Source organism: Ciconia boyciana, chromosome 19 (genome assembly GCF_034638445.1).
Source record: "Ciconia boyciana chromosome 19, ASM3463844v1, whole genome shotgun sequence".
In the NCBI taxonomy this organism is placed as follows: Eukaryota; Metazoa; Chordata; class Aves; order Ciconiiformes; family Ciconiidae; genus Ciconia; species Ciconia boyciana.
This window is the reverse complement of record NC_132952.1, coordinates 369,272-386,142: the sequence shown is the minus strand read 5'-3', so window position 1 is coordinate 386,142 and position 16,871 is coordinate 369,272. Positions and strand designations below refer to the sequence as shown.

The window sequence follows — 16,871 nt, the reverse complement described above, 5'->3', positions numbered from 1 at the left end:
AGGCTAGGGACTCACTGCTGGAGTAGGGAAAGGGTTTGGCTGGAGAGCGGTGGACACCAGGCTGAATGTGAGCAAATACGATAAGATAAGACAAACTACTACATTAGGGGGATTGTGCCATCCCCCTAATTAAAGGATTGTGCGATGGGAGATCTCCATCCTTGGGAGGTTTCAAGACTTAGGTAGGCAAAGCCACAGCCACCCTGATCTAGTGTTGTGAATAGTCCTGCCATGAGCAACCAGCTGGACAGGAGATCCCAGAGGTCCTTTCACCAGCCCTCCTGGTGAAATCCCTACTGGGATTCACAGCACTGTGCCTGCTGAACATCACTTTTCTTCTGGCTGGACTTCGGTCCAGGGATGCCCTGCCACGAAATGGTACAGGCACTTCTCCCCTAGCTTTGCAGAGGTGCTGGTTGGCTCCCTGCTCCTCAGCCCAGTCGCAGTGCCTGTTGCCTGCAGGAAGAATTATGGCACTTTGGTCTCTTTTACTTATCCTGAGTGATCTCTCTTACTGACCTTGAGATGCACAGAATTGTGTCCTGGATGCATCCATTGACTTTTGATGGAGCCCTGAGTGGTGGGAAGAAGCCAAATGAGCCATGATGGCAAGAAATCAGTATCCCATACATGGGCCAGATGCTCCTTACAGCACATAGTCCTGTGTCTGCGTACTTTTCACCATGCTAGGCTAACCAGCCCTCTTCAGAGACCAGTGTGAGTAGCCCTTGGCCACAGGCCGGATCCTACCATTCCCCAAAAGCCTTTTGCTTCGTCTGTTTGTCCTTCTCCCCTGGGGCAACCAGCTGCAGAGCAACGTCAGCCCTGCCAGGCACACCTCTGCACTGCAAAGCAGGGACTCCTGTTGCATGCCTCGGGGCTCCTGGCATGTTGTCAGCATAGCTCTGGGCACCCTGCTCTGATCCCATCTTATTTATGGCACATCCTTCCTGTCTTATCCCTGCTATTATTGCCTGAAATGTTGTAATTTAGATTCTGGCTGTGTTTGATTGCAAACTCTCCCAATCTACAAATTTCAGTGACAAGCAGTAGAGCAGCTCATTTACATGCCAAAGTGATCAATCCGGAACTGCTCTGTACACAAGTGAATAAATAAATAACGGATACATTAAAGAATGGGAAACAATCAGCCAAATTAACCAATAGATGTCAAATAACAACAAGCCCTGACATCCTTAACAAAGAACAAGAGAAGGAGGGATGGGACAAGCTTTCCCAGCATTGCCCAGGGCTGCTCAGCACTCATCTATCTCCTCTCATCCCATGAGCCAACAGGGATGTGCATCAATGCCAGGAGATAGTGAGCAAGAGCTGGAGCATGAAATCCTGGCTTTTAAACCCCATACCTGTCTTTGCTCCTCACACCTGCTTTGTGTAAGCATCTGTCATAGGAATAACACATCCCCTGGGACAGCAATTAAAACATTTCAGACATTGCGTGGCAAGTGGTCTTGCAGCCTGATTTTCACTTGACATCTCAGGAAATCCTTCCAGGGCATCTGAACCATCCCAGCTTTTTGTTTCATTGATCGAAGCATGGGAGACTTCAGAATTCATGCAAACACCATTGCGTGGTGCAGGAAGTTTATCTGGTGGTCAGCAGCACAGGTTGAGCATTTTGGGACAGGCCAGCTCAACAGCTGCAAAATCAGTTTGCGTGGTTATTCAGGCATCATTAAGCCACCAGTGACTGCAGAAGCATGGATGCTCTGAGCTGTCCTGACGTGCGGGTGGCAGACTGTGATGCTGGTGACTGGCAGCAAAGGTGTGTGCACTACCTGCCTGTACTGCTGATCTCCCACCACCTGCCTCTATCACTGTCTCCTGTACAGTGACATGTAGGTGCTAGCTACCTGATTTATTCCCCTCTGGCAGCTCCTGCCTGTCACTGCTCAGCACCCCAGGGGATCCCCAGCAGGGAAGGCAGCGGAGGAGCATCTCTCCCTGTTGTCTGCTGTCAAGCAGCTTGTGCGTGCCTGCAGGCACTGGGGATGAGGGAGGAGGCTTTGCAGGGGTCACTTTTCTTCCATGAAGGACTGCTGGGATGGCACTGACCTATCTTGCCTGGCACTGCCAGGTGGGAGGACAGCAAGGAGGTGAAGGAGCTGCCCTATGGCCCATCCTGAAAGGAGGAGAATTGCTCAGGGTAAAATCCATCTGGAGCAAGGTTGGTCCTGGGTCTGCAGCAGAGCCAGGAGGCCATGACAGGTGCCCTAAATGATGTGAATGCTCACCAGAGTGGTCGGGTTCCCCCAGACCCAGGGCTGTCCTCTTTGGGGCTGGTTTTGGTGCCGCCTGGGGCTCTGCAGAGCACCTACATCCTCTGGCTACTCCAGCGTACACCCACCTTCCCCTCTGCCTTGGGCTTGGCCCCATTTCATGTCATCTGGGGGTCCCCTGATCGTCCTTGCCCCTTCTCCATGCTGGAGCCTGCTGGTGGTGGTGCTGGTGGTACACTGCTGGACCGATATCAGCAGGGATAACCTGCCAGGGCTTCGCAACCCCTTGCTCCATCCACCATGGCTTGCCCCTTCCTGAGGAAACGTGACTTCTCCCTTAGTCTCAGGGGGTGCCAAACTACTTCCAGCTTGGGGGAATGGCATTTGTGGCCCCACTGGGGCTGTGTCTGCAGGAGGGAGCTGGGTTATTCTGGCTCCTGAACGTGTGATCACTAGGTGCCGAGGCAGAGATGCCCGTGTGCTTGCTCTGCAGCTGGACATCCTGCGGTGTGGCCTCTGGGGACACGGGGATCCCCAGGGGGTCGCCCCCGCCCCTGCTTTTGAAGGAGGAAGAGGGGCCCTGATGGGCAGGTGACACCAAGCATGGCTGAGGCTGCACTGCCACCTCGTGGCATGTCACCTCGTTGCCTGTGTCACACTGGGCACAGCGGCCTCACCGTTTCCTTCGGCCACCACCCGCTCCCAGAGACACCCCGATGGGAAGGGGAAGGAGGAGAGTGCCAGGATGGAGGTATTTTTGTGCTGGCAGATGTGGTCTGCAGAAGCCTCTGGGATGAAGCTGTGCAATGCTCATCCACAGCTCTCTGCCGCCAGCCATCCTCTGGAGCCGCAGATGTCCCAGCTGCAGATCAGGAGGAGGAAGAGGAGATTCTCAGAGGATGGGAGAAGAAGGCTTGGCTTGAATGCAGCAACACTGAAAGTCGAGCAAGTGGGACTAAGCACTGCTCAGGAGTCTCAAGGACCTGGAGGAGGTGCCGCCTGGACCAACACCAAGTTTCAGGAGATGCTGGAAACACGTAACCAGCCCCTTGTGATTCAGCATTTAAATGAGATTAAAGGGACAGTCAGGGACAAAGGACACAGGAGCACCAGGACACAGCCATCAATCAATCCTGGATGAAGTGATGGAGTGGTCTCATTTTAGCTGTATATGAAGAAAGGGCAGTAGGGCAGAAATACAATTACTGTCCAGACACACTGTTTTGTGGAAGGTAGGTCTTTTCAAACTCACCTGTCATCTTTTCTTGACACGATTACAGGTCTGGTTGATAGAGGAACTCTGCTGATAGAATAAAATTGCATTTCTTCTGGGCATGTGACTTATTATGGGGTGACATTTTGATTAAAAATGTGTATTATATTGCATTAAGAGGGCATATATTCAATGAATTAAAGACCAGCTCAGTGACAGATCTCCAAAGGTAATTATTAATGGAGATGAACTGATGAGAGAAGTTTTGTCTGGCAAGGGTCTCTGGGGCTGATTTTTGGTTTCACAGTAGTCGTTCCCTTTTTCAGCTGTTTTGAAAACAATGCAGCAGCTTCCCTGGGAGCGCTGGAGGCAGGAGGTGGGGTGAACAGAGGGTTTGCCAGCCCCCCGGGCCTTGGGACCACCCTGATCCTGGGCCTGCACACTGTCCTCTTTCCCCAGACATCCTTCCCTGAGCTTCAGCTGCTGCTGCATTTGCTGTGGGGACCCCAACGTTGCTTTCTCATGAAGGTCAGTGCAGCTGCCACAGGACTCCTGAAAGCAGACTCCAGGTGGATATGGACCAGAAAGCGCCTCCTAGCCACCCACTGTGTTCCCCCATGGGGTGGCCTGGCTGGTGCCCAGGGTCCCAAGGATGTTCACCTGCTGGGGACACTGTGGCACGTCTCATCCCTCATCATGGGGAGGTCCCAGACGACTGGAGGCTTGCCAATGTGATGCCCATCTACAAGAAGGGCCAGAAGGAGGATCTGGGGAACTACAGGCCTGTCAGCCTGACCTTGGTACCAGGGAAAATTATGGAGTGGTTCATCTTAAGTGCTCTCAACAAGCATGTGCAGGCCAACCAGGTGATCAGGCCCAGCTAGCATGGCTTCATGAAAAGCAGGTCCTGCTTGACCAACCTGATCTCCTTCTATGACCAGGTGACCTGCCTAATGGATGAGGGAAAGGCTGTAGATGTTATCTACCTGGACATTAGCAAAGCCTTTGACACTGTCTCCCACAGCATTCTCCTGGAGAAGCTGGCGGCTCATGGCTTAGGTAGGTGTACTCTTCGCTGGGTAAAAAATGGCTGGATGGCTGATCCCAGAGAGTTGTGGTGAACAGAGTTAACTCCAGTTGGCATCCCGTCACAAACGGTGTTCCCCAGGGCTCAGTTTTGGGGCCAGTCTTGTCTAATATCTTTATCGATGATCTGGATGAGGGGATCGAGTGCACCCTCAGTCAGTTTGCAGACGACACCAAGCTGGGCGGGAGGGTTGATCTGCTGGAGGGGAGGAAGGTTCTACAGAGGGATCTGGACAGGCTGGATGAATGGGCCGAGGCCAATTGTATGAGGTTCAACAAGGCCAAGTGCCGGGTTCTGCACTTCAGTCACAACAACCCCTGCAACGCTACAGGCTTGGGGAAGAGTGGCTGGAAAGGACCCCGGCGGGAAAGGACCTGGGGTTGTTGGTCGACAGCCGGCTGAACATGAGCCAGCAGTGTGCCCAGGTGGCCAAGAAGGCCAATGGCATCCTGGCTTGTATCGGGAATAGTGCGGCCAGCAGGAGTAGGGCAGTGATCGTGCCCCTGTACTCGGCACTGGTGAGGCTGCACCTCGAATGCTGTGTTCAGTTTTGGGCCCCTCACTACAAGAAGGTCACTGAGTTGCTGGAGTGTGTCCAGAGAAGGGCAACGAAGCTGGTGAAGGGTCTGGAGCACAAGGCTGATGAGGAGCAGCTGAGGGAACTGGGGTTGTTTAGTCTGGAGAAGCAGAGGCTGAGGGGAGACCTTATCACTCTCTATGACTACCTGAAAGGAGGTTGTAGCAAGGTGGGTGTCGGTCTCTTCTCCCAAGTAACTAGTGATAGGACAAGAGGAAATGGCCTCAAGTTGTGTCAGGAGAGGTTTAGATTGGATATTAGGAAAAATTTCTCCACTGAAAGGGTTGTCAAGCACTGGAACAGGCTGCCCAGAGAGGTGATGGAGTCACCATCCCTGGAGGAGTTAAAAAAAAAGTGTAGATGTGGCACTTTGGGACATGGTTTAGTAGGCATGGAGGTGTTGGGTTGGTGGTTGGACTAGATGATCTTAGAGGTCTTTTCCAACCTTAATGATTCCATGATCCCTCTGCTCCCTGCTGTAGTGGGGCTTGGGTACTGGTGGCATTTTTGGGCTCTTTTGTGGCACAGCTGAATGTGCATCCCTGGGCACCTTCCCTGGGCTCGGTGGTGTGAGACACTGGCTTTTTCATTTTGCAGGTCTGGGTCAAGCCACACACAGCTCCTGGGGTTGCCCAGATCTGGCGGGTGCAAGGTCCCCACTCAAAGGGGACCAGGAGCAACCTAGGTGCCAGAGACACCCATCTTCTCCCACTCTACTACAGAGACAAGGTCCCCAAACCACTGAAGTGAGGGCAGTGGGAAGGAGATGTCTCACTGAGGATGCTTGAGGCCCTGCTGAGCCACACAGACACTGACGGTCCCTTTGCTGGAACCCTGCTCTGTCAGGGTGCAGCACCAAGGTGGGCATCTGGAGGGGTCAGCCCCCAGCAGCAGTGATGACAAGGCTGAGTACTAGTGACAGTCATGGTCTGCTCATCGCCTAGTCCAGGAGCCATGAAGAGTGATCCCTGGGTCCCACTGAGCAACCCTTGGATGGCCATGCCACCTAGTGCTCACATCACCTGTCCCTTCCTACAGTGACAGAGCTGTGGCATGCCTTTGGGCACCTTCCAACTTTGTGTTGCTTTGTGCCCAGTCACCACTGGTCCCCGCTGCCGGCACATGCTGCTGGGCCAGGCTGGGAACCCTATGGTCCTGCACTATTGCTTACCAAGCTGTTCCCTGACTGTGACCAGCACAGCCAGGGTCGAGTGCGGAAAGGGGAACAAGTTTCTCTCTTGTGCAGAGAAAGTGAAACTTGGCACTTCTCTTCCCCAACCAGGCAAACCACCATGCGTGCAAGTACATCCCCCCCACCCTGCTCCTCTTCCTCCCTGCTCTGAAGGAAGAGCTTCCAGCAAACAGAGCTGCTCCTTAGACTGGTCTGTCTTCACCCCCAGCAAGGAGGTAAGTCACCCCAAATAGCTGGGGACACATGCCTCCTCTGCCACCACTTGCCAATCCTTGCTCCCTGTCCCCCTCTTTTCTTCACTTCCCCCCTCCACAAGGGTTTAAAGTAGGAAAAGGGGGAGAAGACGATGTGTGTGGGGGGAGGAGGCTGCAGGAATCTGTCCTTGCTCCATGTGGTTGTGGACATCACTGGGCTCTGCAGACTTGTCCTGGGCTGAGTACCCCAGGTTTTGGGGTAGGTCTGTGTTCTCAGGACCTCCCTCCTCTCTCCCAGCTCTGTGTGTTGGAGATCTGGATCCATTTTGCCTGTTCATCCCTTTCCTGTTTATCCCTCCTCTGTTGTGTCTCTTTGCACCCCTTCCTCACTTGTGATCTCCATCCCATTGGACCACTGCCCCATACATCAGTGCTTGCTCACCCAACACTGCAATAAACATCTTCTGCCTGCATCTGATGCATGACCACCCATCCCCAGGACATGCACCAAAGGGTTTATGCCGTGCTCCATGTCCTGGGCTCTCCAATCCCACAGCTCTGCCATGGGCACATGTCAGAGATTTTCAGTAGCATCAATGATTTCAGCTCATGCAATGAAACAGCCTTAAAATCCTTCCGTGAAGTTATTTTCACCATTGGAGGTGGTGTCCGGCTATCTGTATTGGACAACACCTGGGTGGCGTGGTAGATCTGTGCATGCATCTGATGAGAGCACTTGTCTGTTTGTTTCCAAGGTGCATCTGTGTGTTTGCTGTGCGCTTGCCTCCATCCCCAGTTCCCCCACCCCTGTGCTTGTAGGGAGGCAGGATGCAACCTGGGCTTTGGCTGGCGACCAGCACCCTGGCAGCAGTGCTGGGCATGGTCCTGCTGGAGGATGGCGTGTGTCGGGCACCGGACGGCAAGGATGGCTTCCCAGGAGTCCCTGGCCTTAACGGGAGGCCGGGGCAGAAGGGTGACATGGGAGAGCCAGGTAAGGGGGAGCCAGGGATGCATGGTGTGGGTGGCCTGGGAGCCTCAAGCCTCTTGGTAGGAGCATCATGGGCTGTGGGAGAAGCTTGGGAGATGCCAGAGGTGCATGAACTGCTCCTCCTCACCACCTCTCCCCAGGGAAATCAGCACAGAGGACGGGCATCCGGGGACTCAAAGGTGATGCAGGCGAGCCAGGGCCTCCTGGCATCCCAGGGAACCGGGGCTACCATGGCCCGCCTGGCCCCCCTGGGCTCCCAGGCCAGCCTGGGCCAAAAGGGGACAAGGGGAAAGTCGGCAATATCCTGGAGCAGCCACGTCCTGCCTTCTCCGCCTCACGGAGGTCCCCACCGTCCATGGGCAGGACGGTGGTCTTCGACAACATCATCACCAACCAGGAGAACTCCTACAGTCCCCAGACAGGGGAGTTCACCTGCCGCGTCCCTGGGCTCTACTACTTCGCCTACCAGGTGGTCTCCAGCGGGGACCTCTGCCTAAGCATCACCAAGAACAGGGAGAGTGTGGTCAGCTCCTGTGACTACAACAGCCGTGACATCCTGCAGGTGAACTCGGGCAGCAGCGTGCTCAGCCTGGCCGTGGGCGACCGGGTGTCTGTGAGCACTGACTCTGCCAAGAACAAGATTTACAGTGGCTCCGAGGCAGACAGCGTCTTCAGTGGCTTCATGCTCTTCCCGCAGACAGGGTGATGGACTGCCAGTCTGAACCAGCTTAGCACCAGAGCATTGCGGTGTGTGTGTCTGCATGTGTTTTCCCTCTGTGAGTGCGTGGGATGGTTTAGTATCACAGCAAACCAGGACAGCCCCACACTGAGCCACCAGACAGGTCCTGTGCTTCCACCAATGTCACAAAGTCGCCAGGCTGTGAGTCACCACTGCAGCAGTGAGACCCCTGCTAGAAGTTACCTCCATGTGGAGCCTGCCCACTCCATCCTGGAGGCAGAGGACTCCCGGCCACAGCAGGCCTTTCTGCTCCTGGGTGCTCAGACACCACACTGGAGGGGACCAGTTGTCACTGGGGCCATTCACCAGCTGTGGGTCTTTATTCCTGAGTGGGAAATCACTGTGTGCCACTGCTTCTGCTACACTAACCATTGTAAATGCCTTTCTGGCGCCGGGCCACTACTGCCTCTCCCATCCTCCCCCTCAGTATAAATAAATGCTTCTTTCAAGACAGCTGCTTGGGTTTTCCTTCCTACTCATGGTCTTCCCCAAACCATCAATATCCTGGGCCCCTTCCCTAGCTGCCCAGGGAGAGAAGCAATCCCAGTTTGCCCCTGGACAAGCACAGACCCCAGCTGCAAAGGCAGAAGGACAGGAGGGAACTGAAGTGTACAAGCAGAGCTGGCACTTACAGGAACGGGAAATCTCTGGGGCTAGCCTATGTGTGTCCTTTTCCTGATGTGTCCAAGCTACCTGTCCTGTACAATGGTAAATACAGGCAGCAGATAATACACCTCACCCACGTGGTCCTCTCTTGGTACCCAAACTCTGCCAGGAAGGGGAAAGGCAGCTGTGGTCCTCCAGCCTTTCAGCAAGGAAGGACAGGGACATCAGGGTGACTGATGGGGTTGTGGGGTGATGGTGGTGGGATTGTGGGGTAATGCTCTTCTTTCTTTGGCTTGGAGCGAGACTAGGGGGAAGTAGGGCAGGCTGGGCACGTATCAAGCAGCCAGAAAGCATCAGGGAAGCCATGCAGGTGCCATACCCTGGGACTGCTGCTCCACACATGCTGGGCAGTCAAATGTCTCCATTCCTGGAGCAATGAGGAGGAGGCCAGGTCACCTGTGAGGAGCATCACCCCAACCAGGGATGGTGGGGTCCCAGTGCATTCAGCACCCAGCAGAGCTGGTGGAGCACAGGGCAGGGTGCAGAGACGACAGCCATCCTGCAGGTCAGAAACCCTCAAGGAGAAACGTCCTTCAGTCCCATTGCCTAGGGGTTCAACACCTCCCTTCAGAGCCAGGCGATGACCTTGCACCAGGCCATCATTGCACAGATGGCTCTGCCTCCATGAAGCTGGCATGAGGGTCTGCTCCCCATCCGCTTGCTGCCCTTCTGCTCAGGAATGCTCAGGATGGGGGAAAGGCAGGCGATTTGCAGAGCGATACTTCCCGTGGTGGATGGAGGGTTTGTGGCACATCTCTTGCCAATGCCACCTCATGCCACTTCTGTCCTTCCAGCCCCTGCTGCTGCAGTGGCACGAGCGCAGGTCTCGCTGGACAGCCAAGAAAGTGCTTGCTCAGAGGAAAGTGCTTGCTCAGGAGGATGTGAAACTCGGCTGGGGGCCAGCTGGGGGTTGTGGGTCCCCAAGGGCCCTTTCCTAACTCTGTGACTTCCTCCGGGAGGGTGTCACAGAGAGTCACCCACACCGTGCTGTGCTGGCAGGCAGTACCCACATCAGCCAGAGGGCTCAGCAGCGCAGGATCCCGTGCCCTGCTCCCTCCACCAGAGGTAAGAGGTGCTGCAGGGTCCATCTCTTTGGGGTGGGCTGCATGGGGACTGTGGGTCCAGCAGCACGGCACAGTGCTGGGCTATGTGAGAGGAGGAGGAGAAGGAGACAGAGGCACTGCCAGGCTGCACACATGTCATGGGGGGGATGCGCGCTTGTCCTTGCTGGGGGAAGACCCAGTCCCCTGGGCCAGGCACTGTCCTGGGAGATCCCCAGCTGATGGGGGGTGTGATCCTGACAGGCAGAGCCAGGAAAGTCAGGCTGGTGATGGAGGAGGGGTGAGATCAGCTGAGTCCAGAGAGCTCCAGACTCAGTGCAGCATGGTGCAAGTCTGCCGCGGCGTATGCATCTGCAGGGGGTTTGGGACACTGGACTGGGAGAACTTGGGGCTGGCCACGGGTACCGCAAGACCTCATGGCTCCATCCAGACTGAAAGTCCAACCCTCCTTGTGCCATCAGGGGCTGCCCTGGAGGTGATGAGACCAGGGTCTGTCTCCACATATTTGCCTCCCCACTGCCTGGCAATTGGTATGGCTGGGACACTGAAGGCACAGCCATTGCAGCCAGGTGCTCCTGGTGCAGGCAGCCTCATAGCACAATACCTCCTTTGCCCCATGGCCTGAAAGCCACCCTGCCGTGGCCCCTCACCCCAGCACTTTCTTTCCCTTTCCATGCTCCAGAGCACCAAAATGGGGCAGAGCTTCTGGGAGCAGGTCCACCTGGCCCTCGCCCTCCTACTCCTGAATCTGGGGTCTGCTGTGACCAGAGATGCCCCTCACAGCTGCTACGGGGCTCCAGGCCTGCCAGGCATGCCGGGTGTGCCGGGCAAGGATGGCCGGGATGGGCTGAAGGGAGCCAAAGGCGAGCCAGGTGAGTGAGCAAGGAGGGGAACCACGCAGGCTGTTGAGTCCTCTGTGGCCAGTCTGCCTTGGTTTGCAGGCCATGGAGAGCATCCTTTGTGGACAGGGCAGGAGGAGAGGAGGCTGGAGAGAGGCAACAACCCTATCCTGCCCGAGGGAAGGGGCTGGAGGAGCCTGTCCCCACATCCTGCCATTGATGCTGACTCTCTTTCACTCCCACCACCCCACAGGGATCCCAGCCACACCTGCAACACGAGGGCCCAAGGGCGTGAAAGGGGAACCGGGCAGCCCTGGCTTGCCAGGCAAGACTGGCCCCATCGGTCCCCCTGGTCCCCCTGGAGACCCTGGGATGATGGGCATGGCTGGAGAGCCGGGTATGCCAGGCAGCTACAAGCAGAAGCACCAGTCAGCATTTTCAGTGATGAGGCAGACCAGCGAGCACCCCTTGAAGAATGTCCCTGTGGTGTTCAACCACGTCATCACCAACACCAACCACGATTATGACACCACCACGGGCAAGTTCACCTGCAGGCTCCCCGGCCTCTACTACTTCGTCTTCCACACTTCACACACAGCCAACCTCTGCATCATCCTCTACAAGAATGGGAACAAGATGGCCAGCTTCTGCGACCACAAGACCAACACCATGCAGGTCAGCTCTGGTGGGATCCTCCTCCACCTGGGTGCTGGGGACCAGGTCTGGCTGGCGGTGAATGACTACAACGGCATGGTGGGCATCGGCAACTCTGACAGCGTCTTCTCGGGGTTCCTGCTCTTCCTGGACTAGAGGACCAGCAGAGCCTACCCCAGCACGCCAACTTCGTCCTGCCCTGCAAATGCTGCTGCTCACCGCCAGGCTGTTGCTGATGTTCCAGGTTTCTCTGCTGGGTGGGAAGCCCCAGTGAGGGGGTCAGCCCCAGCCACCAGACACAACCCCCTGGCCTGGGGACCAAGTGCAGGGAGCTGCTGAACGGGGGCAACAGGCACCTCTGGATGCATCTGCACCCAGAGTGATGGTGCCAAGCCCCCAGGGTCCTGCTGGCACTGCCATGTGCATCCACCCTGATAACCCCACATTACCTTCTGCTGCTGGGGCCAGAGGTCTCTCTGCGTCTCTCCCCTTCCCGCCTGGGTTGCACCAGAGACAGCCAAGTGTCCTGGAGCAGGCTTGCAGCAGCACCTTCGCCATGACCTGGCTGTGGAAAGTGTCAATAAAACCTTCCCCAGTGCACATGGCCTAGCGTGTTTTTTCCTCCATGACTTGCCTTTCTGCAGGTGGAGCCCACATGTGGCCAGATGGATGCGGCGTGCATGCATGCATGTGTGTGTGCACAACATCTGGGCATCTGCATGGCATCAGAACCTCCCTGAGCCCTCGCTGGCTTGGCCATGCTTAGCATCAGTGAGCATCATGCACCATTCACAACCCTGTCTTTGCTTAGTGGGATAGGACCCCCAGCTGCACTGACTGCAGGAAGGGGACGGTTCCCGTGCCCATGCATACAGCCTCCACCTGGGGGGGGGACACCAAGACTCCTCCAAGCAGGGACCCTGATACTCCCCTTCCCCTCCAAGTGGATGCAATTCAGATGCAGAGGGCCACAAACCACGCAGCAAACCTCACAGCCATGTGTCTGGTGGCCAGGACATTCCCAGGTTCCCAGCCTCACCAGGGACAGGGCAGGGGAAGCACAGGCTTCCCAGAGCCAGAGTGAAGGAGCTCATGGCTGTGGAGGCTACAGAGCTCACCAAAACCCAATGGAGATTCCTCCTGGTGGCACACATTGTACAGTGGAAAAACGGGTCATCTCCCCTGAATGCCCTGTGCTTCACCTCCACAAGGCATTGGCAGAAAGCAGGACTGGAAATGCTTTTACCACAGGGTGAATCACTTCCCATCCACAACATTTAGGAGAACCTGGGGGACAGATTCAAGGTGATGGATGCTGAGACCCTGTAGCATCCTCTGGGCCTGCCTGTACCCCCCAGCAGAGCTGGGTATGTACAGAGAAGCCCGAGGGATGCTAGCTAAGGGCATGCACATTTCTGCAGTCCTGAGGGGTCACCCCAAACTTGTCACGGCAGTTGCCCATAGCAAGCACACCCGAGCAGGACCCAGGGACCTTGCAGGGCAGAGCAGACATCCCTTTGCTCCCCAGGGCCAGAGCTGTACGCCTGAGTGGCCCCAGAGGGTCATTTGGGGATGGCATGTCCTGCTGAGCTGACAGACAGCATTCATGGCGGATATGAAAGTGCTACTGAAGAAAGGGCAGGAGCTAAAGATAAAAAGGGGATGTGGCCCAGATCTTTCACAAGAGCCCTTGCAGCAAACTTCTGCTTCCCCCCGTGGTCATTTCCAAGCAGGACGCTGGTGTGTCCTGCTCCATCTCCCGGTCCGTCCAACGAGATGTTCAAGGTAAGAGCAAGCCGTTGGCAAGGATGAGTCCCAGCTCCCCCCTGCAGGCAGGAGCATGCAGGCAACCTGGCAGCATGAGGGTGACAGTCACCCCCTGCATCACTGACACTTTGCTGTGGCAGAATAGAAAGGGGACTGCTGGGCTGGCGGTGGTGGAGAGCCCTGGTGGGACCCCAACCCCTCCTGCCCCACCTGGGGGAAGGGAGAGATGGAAAGGAGAGATGGCAAAGACCCAGAGGGGTGATAAGGGACTAAGCATGAGTCTGAAAGGTGTCCTGGGGGTGCTCTCCTGCCCTGAGATGCTTTTCTCGTCTGCCTGGGCCTGGGCTGAGAGCCTGCGGATCGATCCTTGTACATGCTGCTTATGAATCAGAGCTGCTGTGGCTGGAGGATCCGACTCACCTGCCTCTTTTCCTGCTGACACCAGCGTTTCAGTGCTGGAAAAGTCCACCTGAAGCCAGAGAGTGTGGCTGGGGTGATGTGATGTCCAGATACAGCCCCCAAATGCCCAGTGCTTACCCCACATGCACTTGCACCAGGAGCTGGGGGAAGGAGCTGAGCTGTGGGATGCAGGGAAGGCAGAAGGAAGATGGGACCCCAGGGACTGGAAGCCCAGATGACTGTCCCAGTAAGGCTGGTTTGATACAGAAATGCTCCTGGGATGAAGCAGGCATGTGGCAGGACACAATAGGAACCTGAAGGAGTTAGGACGGCAGGTTTGGGGATTTCTGTGCATCTGCAAGGACTAAAGCTGTCCCTCAGATATGCTGGTGGAAAGCAAGAGCTATCCCCTTGCAGATGATGAAACTGCTCTGGCCTGGGGAATGATTTTACCCTACAGTTGTGGTCCTAAAATAGGATGGAGAATTTCTCCTCTGAGGGAGCAATGGGGACCCAGAACAGTCAGGACCTGCAGCACATGTCCATGGCAGCAGCACGGCCAGGCTGGACATCAGGCCTCTGGAACAGGCTAACCTGTCCCCAGATGTTCATGTGGCTGAAGCTCTGGGCACTTGTCAACTGGTAATTTAAGAGTGGGAAGAGAGGCCTTCTCTGCCCAAAGGGGCTTGTCCCTCCAAGGCCATCAGGTGAGCAGATTTGGCTCTACAGCAGGATGTTTTCCCTCCCTGATGGTATTACCCAGAAGTGCTTCTAGTCATTGTCCTCCAGAGTGGCACAGAGTGCCTTCCCCATCCCTCCCACTGCCCAAGGCAAGCCCCTTGACATCCTTCTGTGCTCCAGTAGATGCAGACCATGTGGGCGATGCTGATCTGCCTGGCTGGAGGGCAGCTTGCAAGTGCCACACTCTGCAAGACCTATGGCACCATCCCAGGCATCCCAGGGTCACCAGGACAGCCTGGCAGCAACGGCAGAGATGGGGAGAATGGCCTGAAGGGCGAGCGAGGTAAGGAGGAGGCTGCAGGTGGGGAAAAAGTCAACTTGTGAATATTGAGAGCAGGAAAATAATAGAATCATAGAATCATAGAATGGTTTGGGTTGGAAGGGACCTTTAAAGGTCATCTAGTCCAACCCCCCTGCCATGAGCAGGGACATCTTCAACTAGACCAGGTTGCTCAGAGCCCCATCCAACCTGACCTTCAATGTTTCCAGGGATGGGGCATCTACCACTGCTCTGGGCAACCTCTTCCAGTGTTTCACCACCCTCAGTGTAAAAAATTTCTTCCTTATATCTAGTCTGAATCTACCCTCTTTTAGTTCAAAACCATTACCCCTTGTCCTATCGCTACAGGCCTTGCTAAAAAGTTTGTCCCCATCTTTCTTATAAGCCACCTTTAAGTACTGGAAGGCTGCAATAAGGTCTCCCCGCAGCCTTCTCTTCTCCAGGCTGAACAACCCCAACTCTCTCAGCGTTTCCTCATAGCAGAGGTGTTCCAACCCTCTGATCGTTTTTGTGGCCTTCCTCCGGACCCGTTCCAACAGGTCTATGTCTTTCCTGTGCTGAGGACCCCAGAGCTGGACGCGGTACTGCAGGTGGGGTCTCACCAGAGAGGAACAGAGGAGCAGAATCACTTCCCTCAACCTGCTGGCTGTGATTCTTTGGATGCAGCCCAGGATGCAGTTGGCCTTCTGGGCTGTGAGTGCACATTGCCGGCTCATGTCCAGCTTTTCATCCACCAGTACCCCCAAGTCCTTCTCCACAGGGCTGCTCTCAATCCCTTCATCCCTCAGCCTGTATTGAGACTGGGGGTTGCCCCAAACCGGGTGCAGGACCAAGTAGTGCCAGGCACATGGTCCTGGGGAAGCAATGTATTTTCCACCAGGCCCTTTGGGGTGTTATGAGGTGGGGGTGATGCTCAGGGACAAACGGTGCTGGACAGACTGGAGCCCTCCAAGGAACCTGGGGAGGGAGGGTGCACAAGAGCAGGGGGTGTCACACCTGCCAGACGGGCAGGGGTCTCCACTGACCCGCATCCCAGCACAGGTACCGGTGGTTTCCTTCCCAGTGCCCCCTCTGCAGACCCATGGGGATCAGCTGCAACTGCAATGACTCTTCCTCCTTCTAGGTCCCCCTGGCCAGGTGGAGCATGAAGGAGACATGGGGGAGAAGGGAGACCCAGGAGCACCGGGGTACCCTGGGAAGATTGGCCCCAAGGGCCCCCCAGGTTCAAAGGGATTACCAGGTCTCATGGGACCCCCCGGCCCTCAGGGTGACTCCGGTGACTACAGGGCCACCCTCAAGTCCGCCTTCTCTGCTGCCAGGAGCATCAGCTCCTACCCACGCCGGGAACAGCCCGTACGCTTCGACCGCATCATCACCAATGAGAAGGGCCACTATGAGAACCGGTATGGCCGCTTCATCTGCCGGGTCCCGGGCATCTACTACTTCACCTACCACGTCACCTCCAGGGGCAACCTGTGCCTCAGTGTGAAAAAGGGCCGGGGTGGCAGCAGGGGTGAGAAAGTGGTGACCTTCTGTGACTACGTGCAGAGTAGCTACCAGGTCACCACGGGTGGTGTGGTCCTCAAGATGGCAATGAATGAGTCTGTCTGGCTGGAGCCAACGGAGAAGAACTCCCTGGTGGGGATTGAAGGGTCTGACAGCGTCTTCTCTGGCTTCCTGATCTTCCCTGAGGCTTAGCCCGCTGATGGTGTCTCTCTGCAGCCCTTCCCCTGCTGCTGGCTGGCCCCTGCAGGGCTGAGGACTCCCCTGGAAATGACTCTTTGTTCCAGATTTGATGCCCTAAGCCCATTGCTGCTGGTCTTGCACATTAAATGACAGCTCCTTGTGCTGCTGGTTCCTTCCTGCCTAGGATTTGCCTCTTTTCCCCCCTTGAATAATGCTCAGATAACCAGGGCATTGCCTCCCACATCCCTGGGTGCAGCCTGGCCTCATTAGTATCTCATTACTGCTGAGCAGACCCAGGCAATTCATGCAGTTCCTGCTGCAGCCCACACTGAGTATCTCCTTCCAGAGCCACCCAGGGAAAGTTCCAGCCCAGGGTTAGGAAAACACGGAGAGGAAGCCTGGTCTCTAGCGGGGGGGACATGTGGGACACATGACATAGTGGGAAAATTGGGGCCACTGGATACTGCTGGTAGATGGGGAGATGCTGGAGATGGTGCTGTACTGGAGAGGCCTGAGGCTGGTAGAATCTAGGGACACCAACCTCTCTT

At 56.0% G+C, this 16,871-nt stretch overlaps 3 protein-coding genes across 4 annotated transcripts; all 3 read left to right on the top strand.

Moving 5' to 3' along the window:
- Positions 1-6,404: 6,404 nt before the first annotated feature.
- On the top strand, positions 6,405-8,658 carry C1QA (complement C1q A chain). 2 transcript variants are annotated; one of them, XM_072884048.1, is made up of 3 exons: positions 6,405-6,524; positions 7,323-7,494; positions 7,632-8,658. In XM_072884048.1, the coding sequence occupies exons 2-3, from the start codon at positions 7,332-7,334 to the stop codon at positions 8,195-8,197; spliced, it is 729 nt and encodes a 242-aa protein (XP_072740149.1). In that variant the 5' UTR covers positions 6,405-6,524; positions 7,323-7,331; the 3' UTR covers positions 8,198-8,658. The 2 variants fall into 2 exon arrangements, with proteins under 2 accessions (XP_072740149.1, XP_072740148.1); XM_072884047.1 differs by having other exon boundaries at positions 6,474-6,524; positions 7,259-7,494.
- Positions 8,659-10,630: 1,972 nt separating this feature from the next.
- C1QC (complement C1q C chain) lies at positions 10,631-12,010 on the top strand. The gene is made up of 2 exons (XM_072884039.1): positions 10,631-10,829; positions 11,050-12,010. The coding sequence occupies exons 1-2, from the start codon at positions 10,631-10,633 to the stop codon at positions 11,604-11,606; spliced, it is 756 nt and encodes a 251-aa protein (XP_072740140.1). The 3' UTR covers positions 11,607-12,010.
- Positions 12,011-13,065: 1,055 nt separating this feature from the next.
- On the top strand, positions 13,066-16,435 carry C1QB (complement C1q B chain). Its single transcript, XM_072884041.1, is given in 4 exon segments — positions 13,066-13,123; positions 13,126-13,235; positions 14,481-14,640; positions 15,761-16,435. Coding segments are annotated over 4 exon segments (903 nt in total). The 3' UTR covers positions 16,336-16,435.
- The last annotated feature ends 436 nt before the right edge of the window (positions 16,436-16,871 follow it).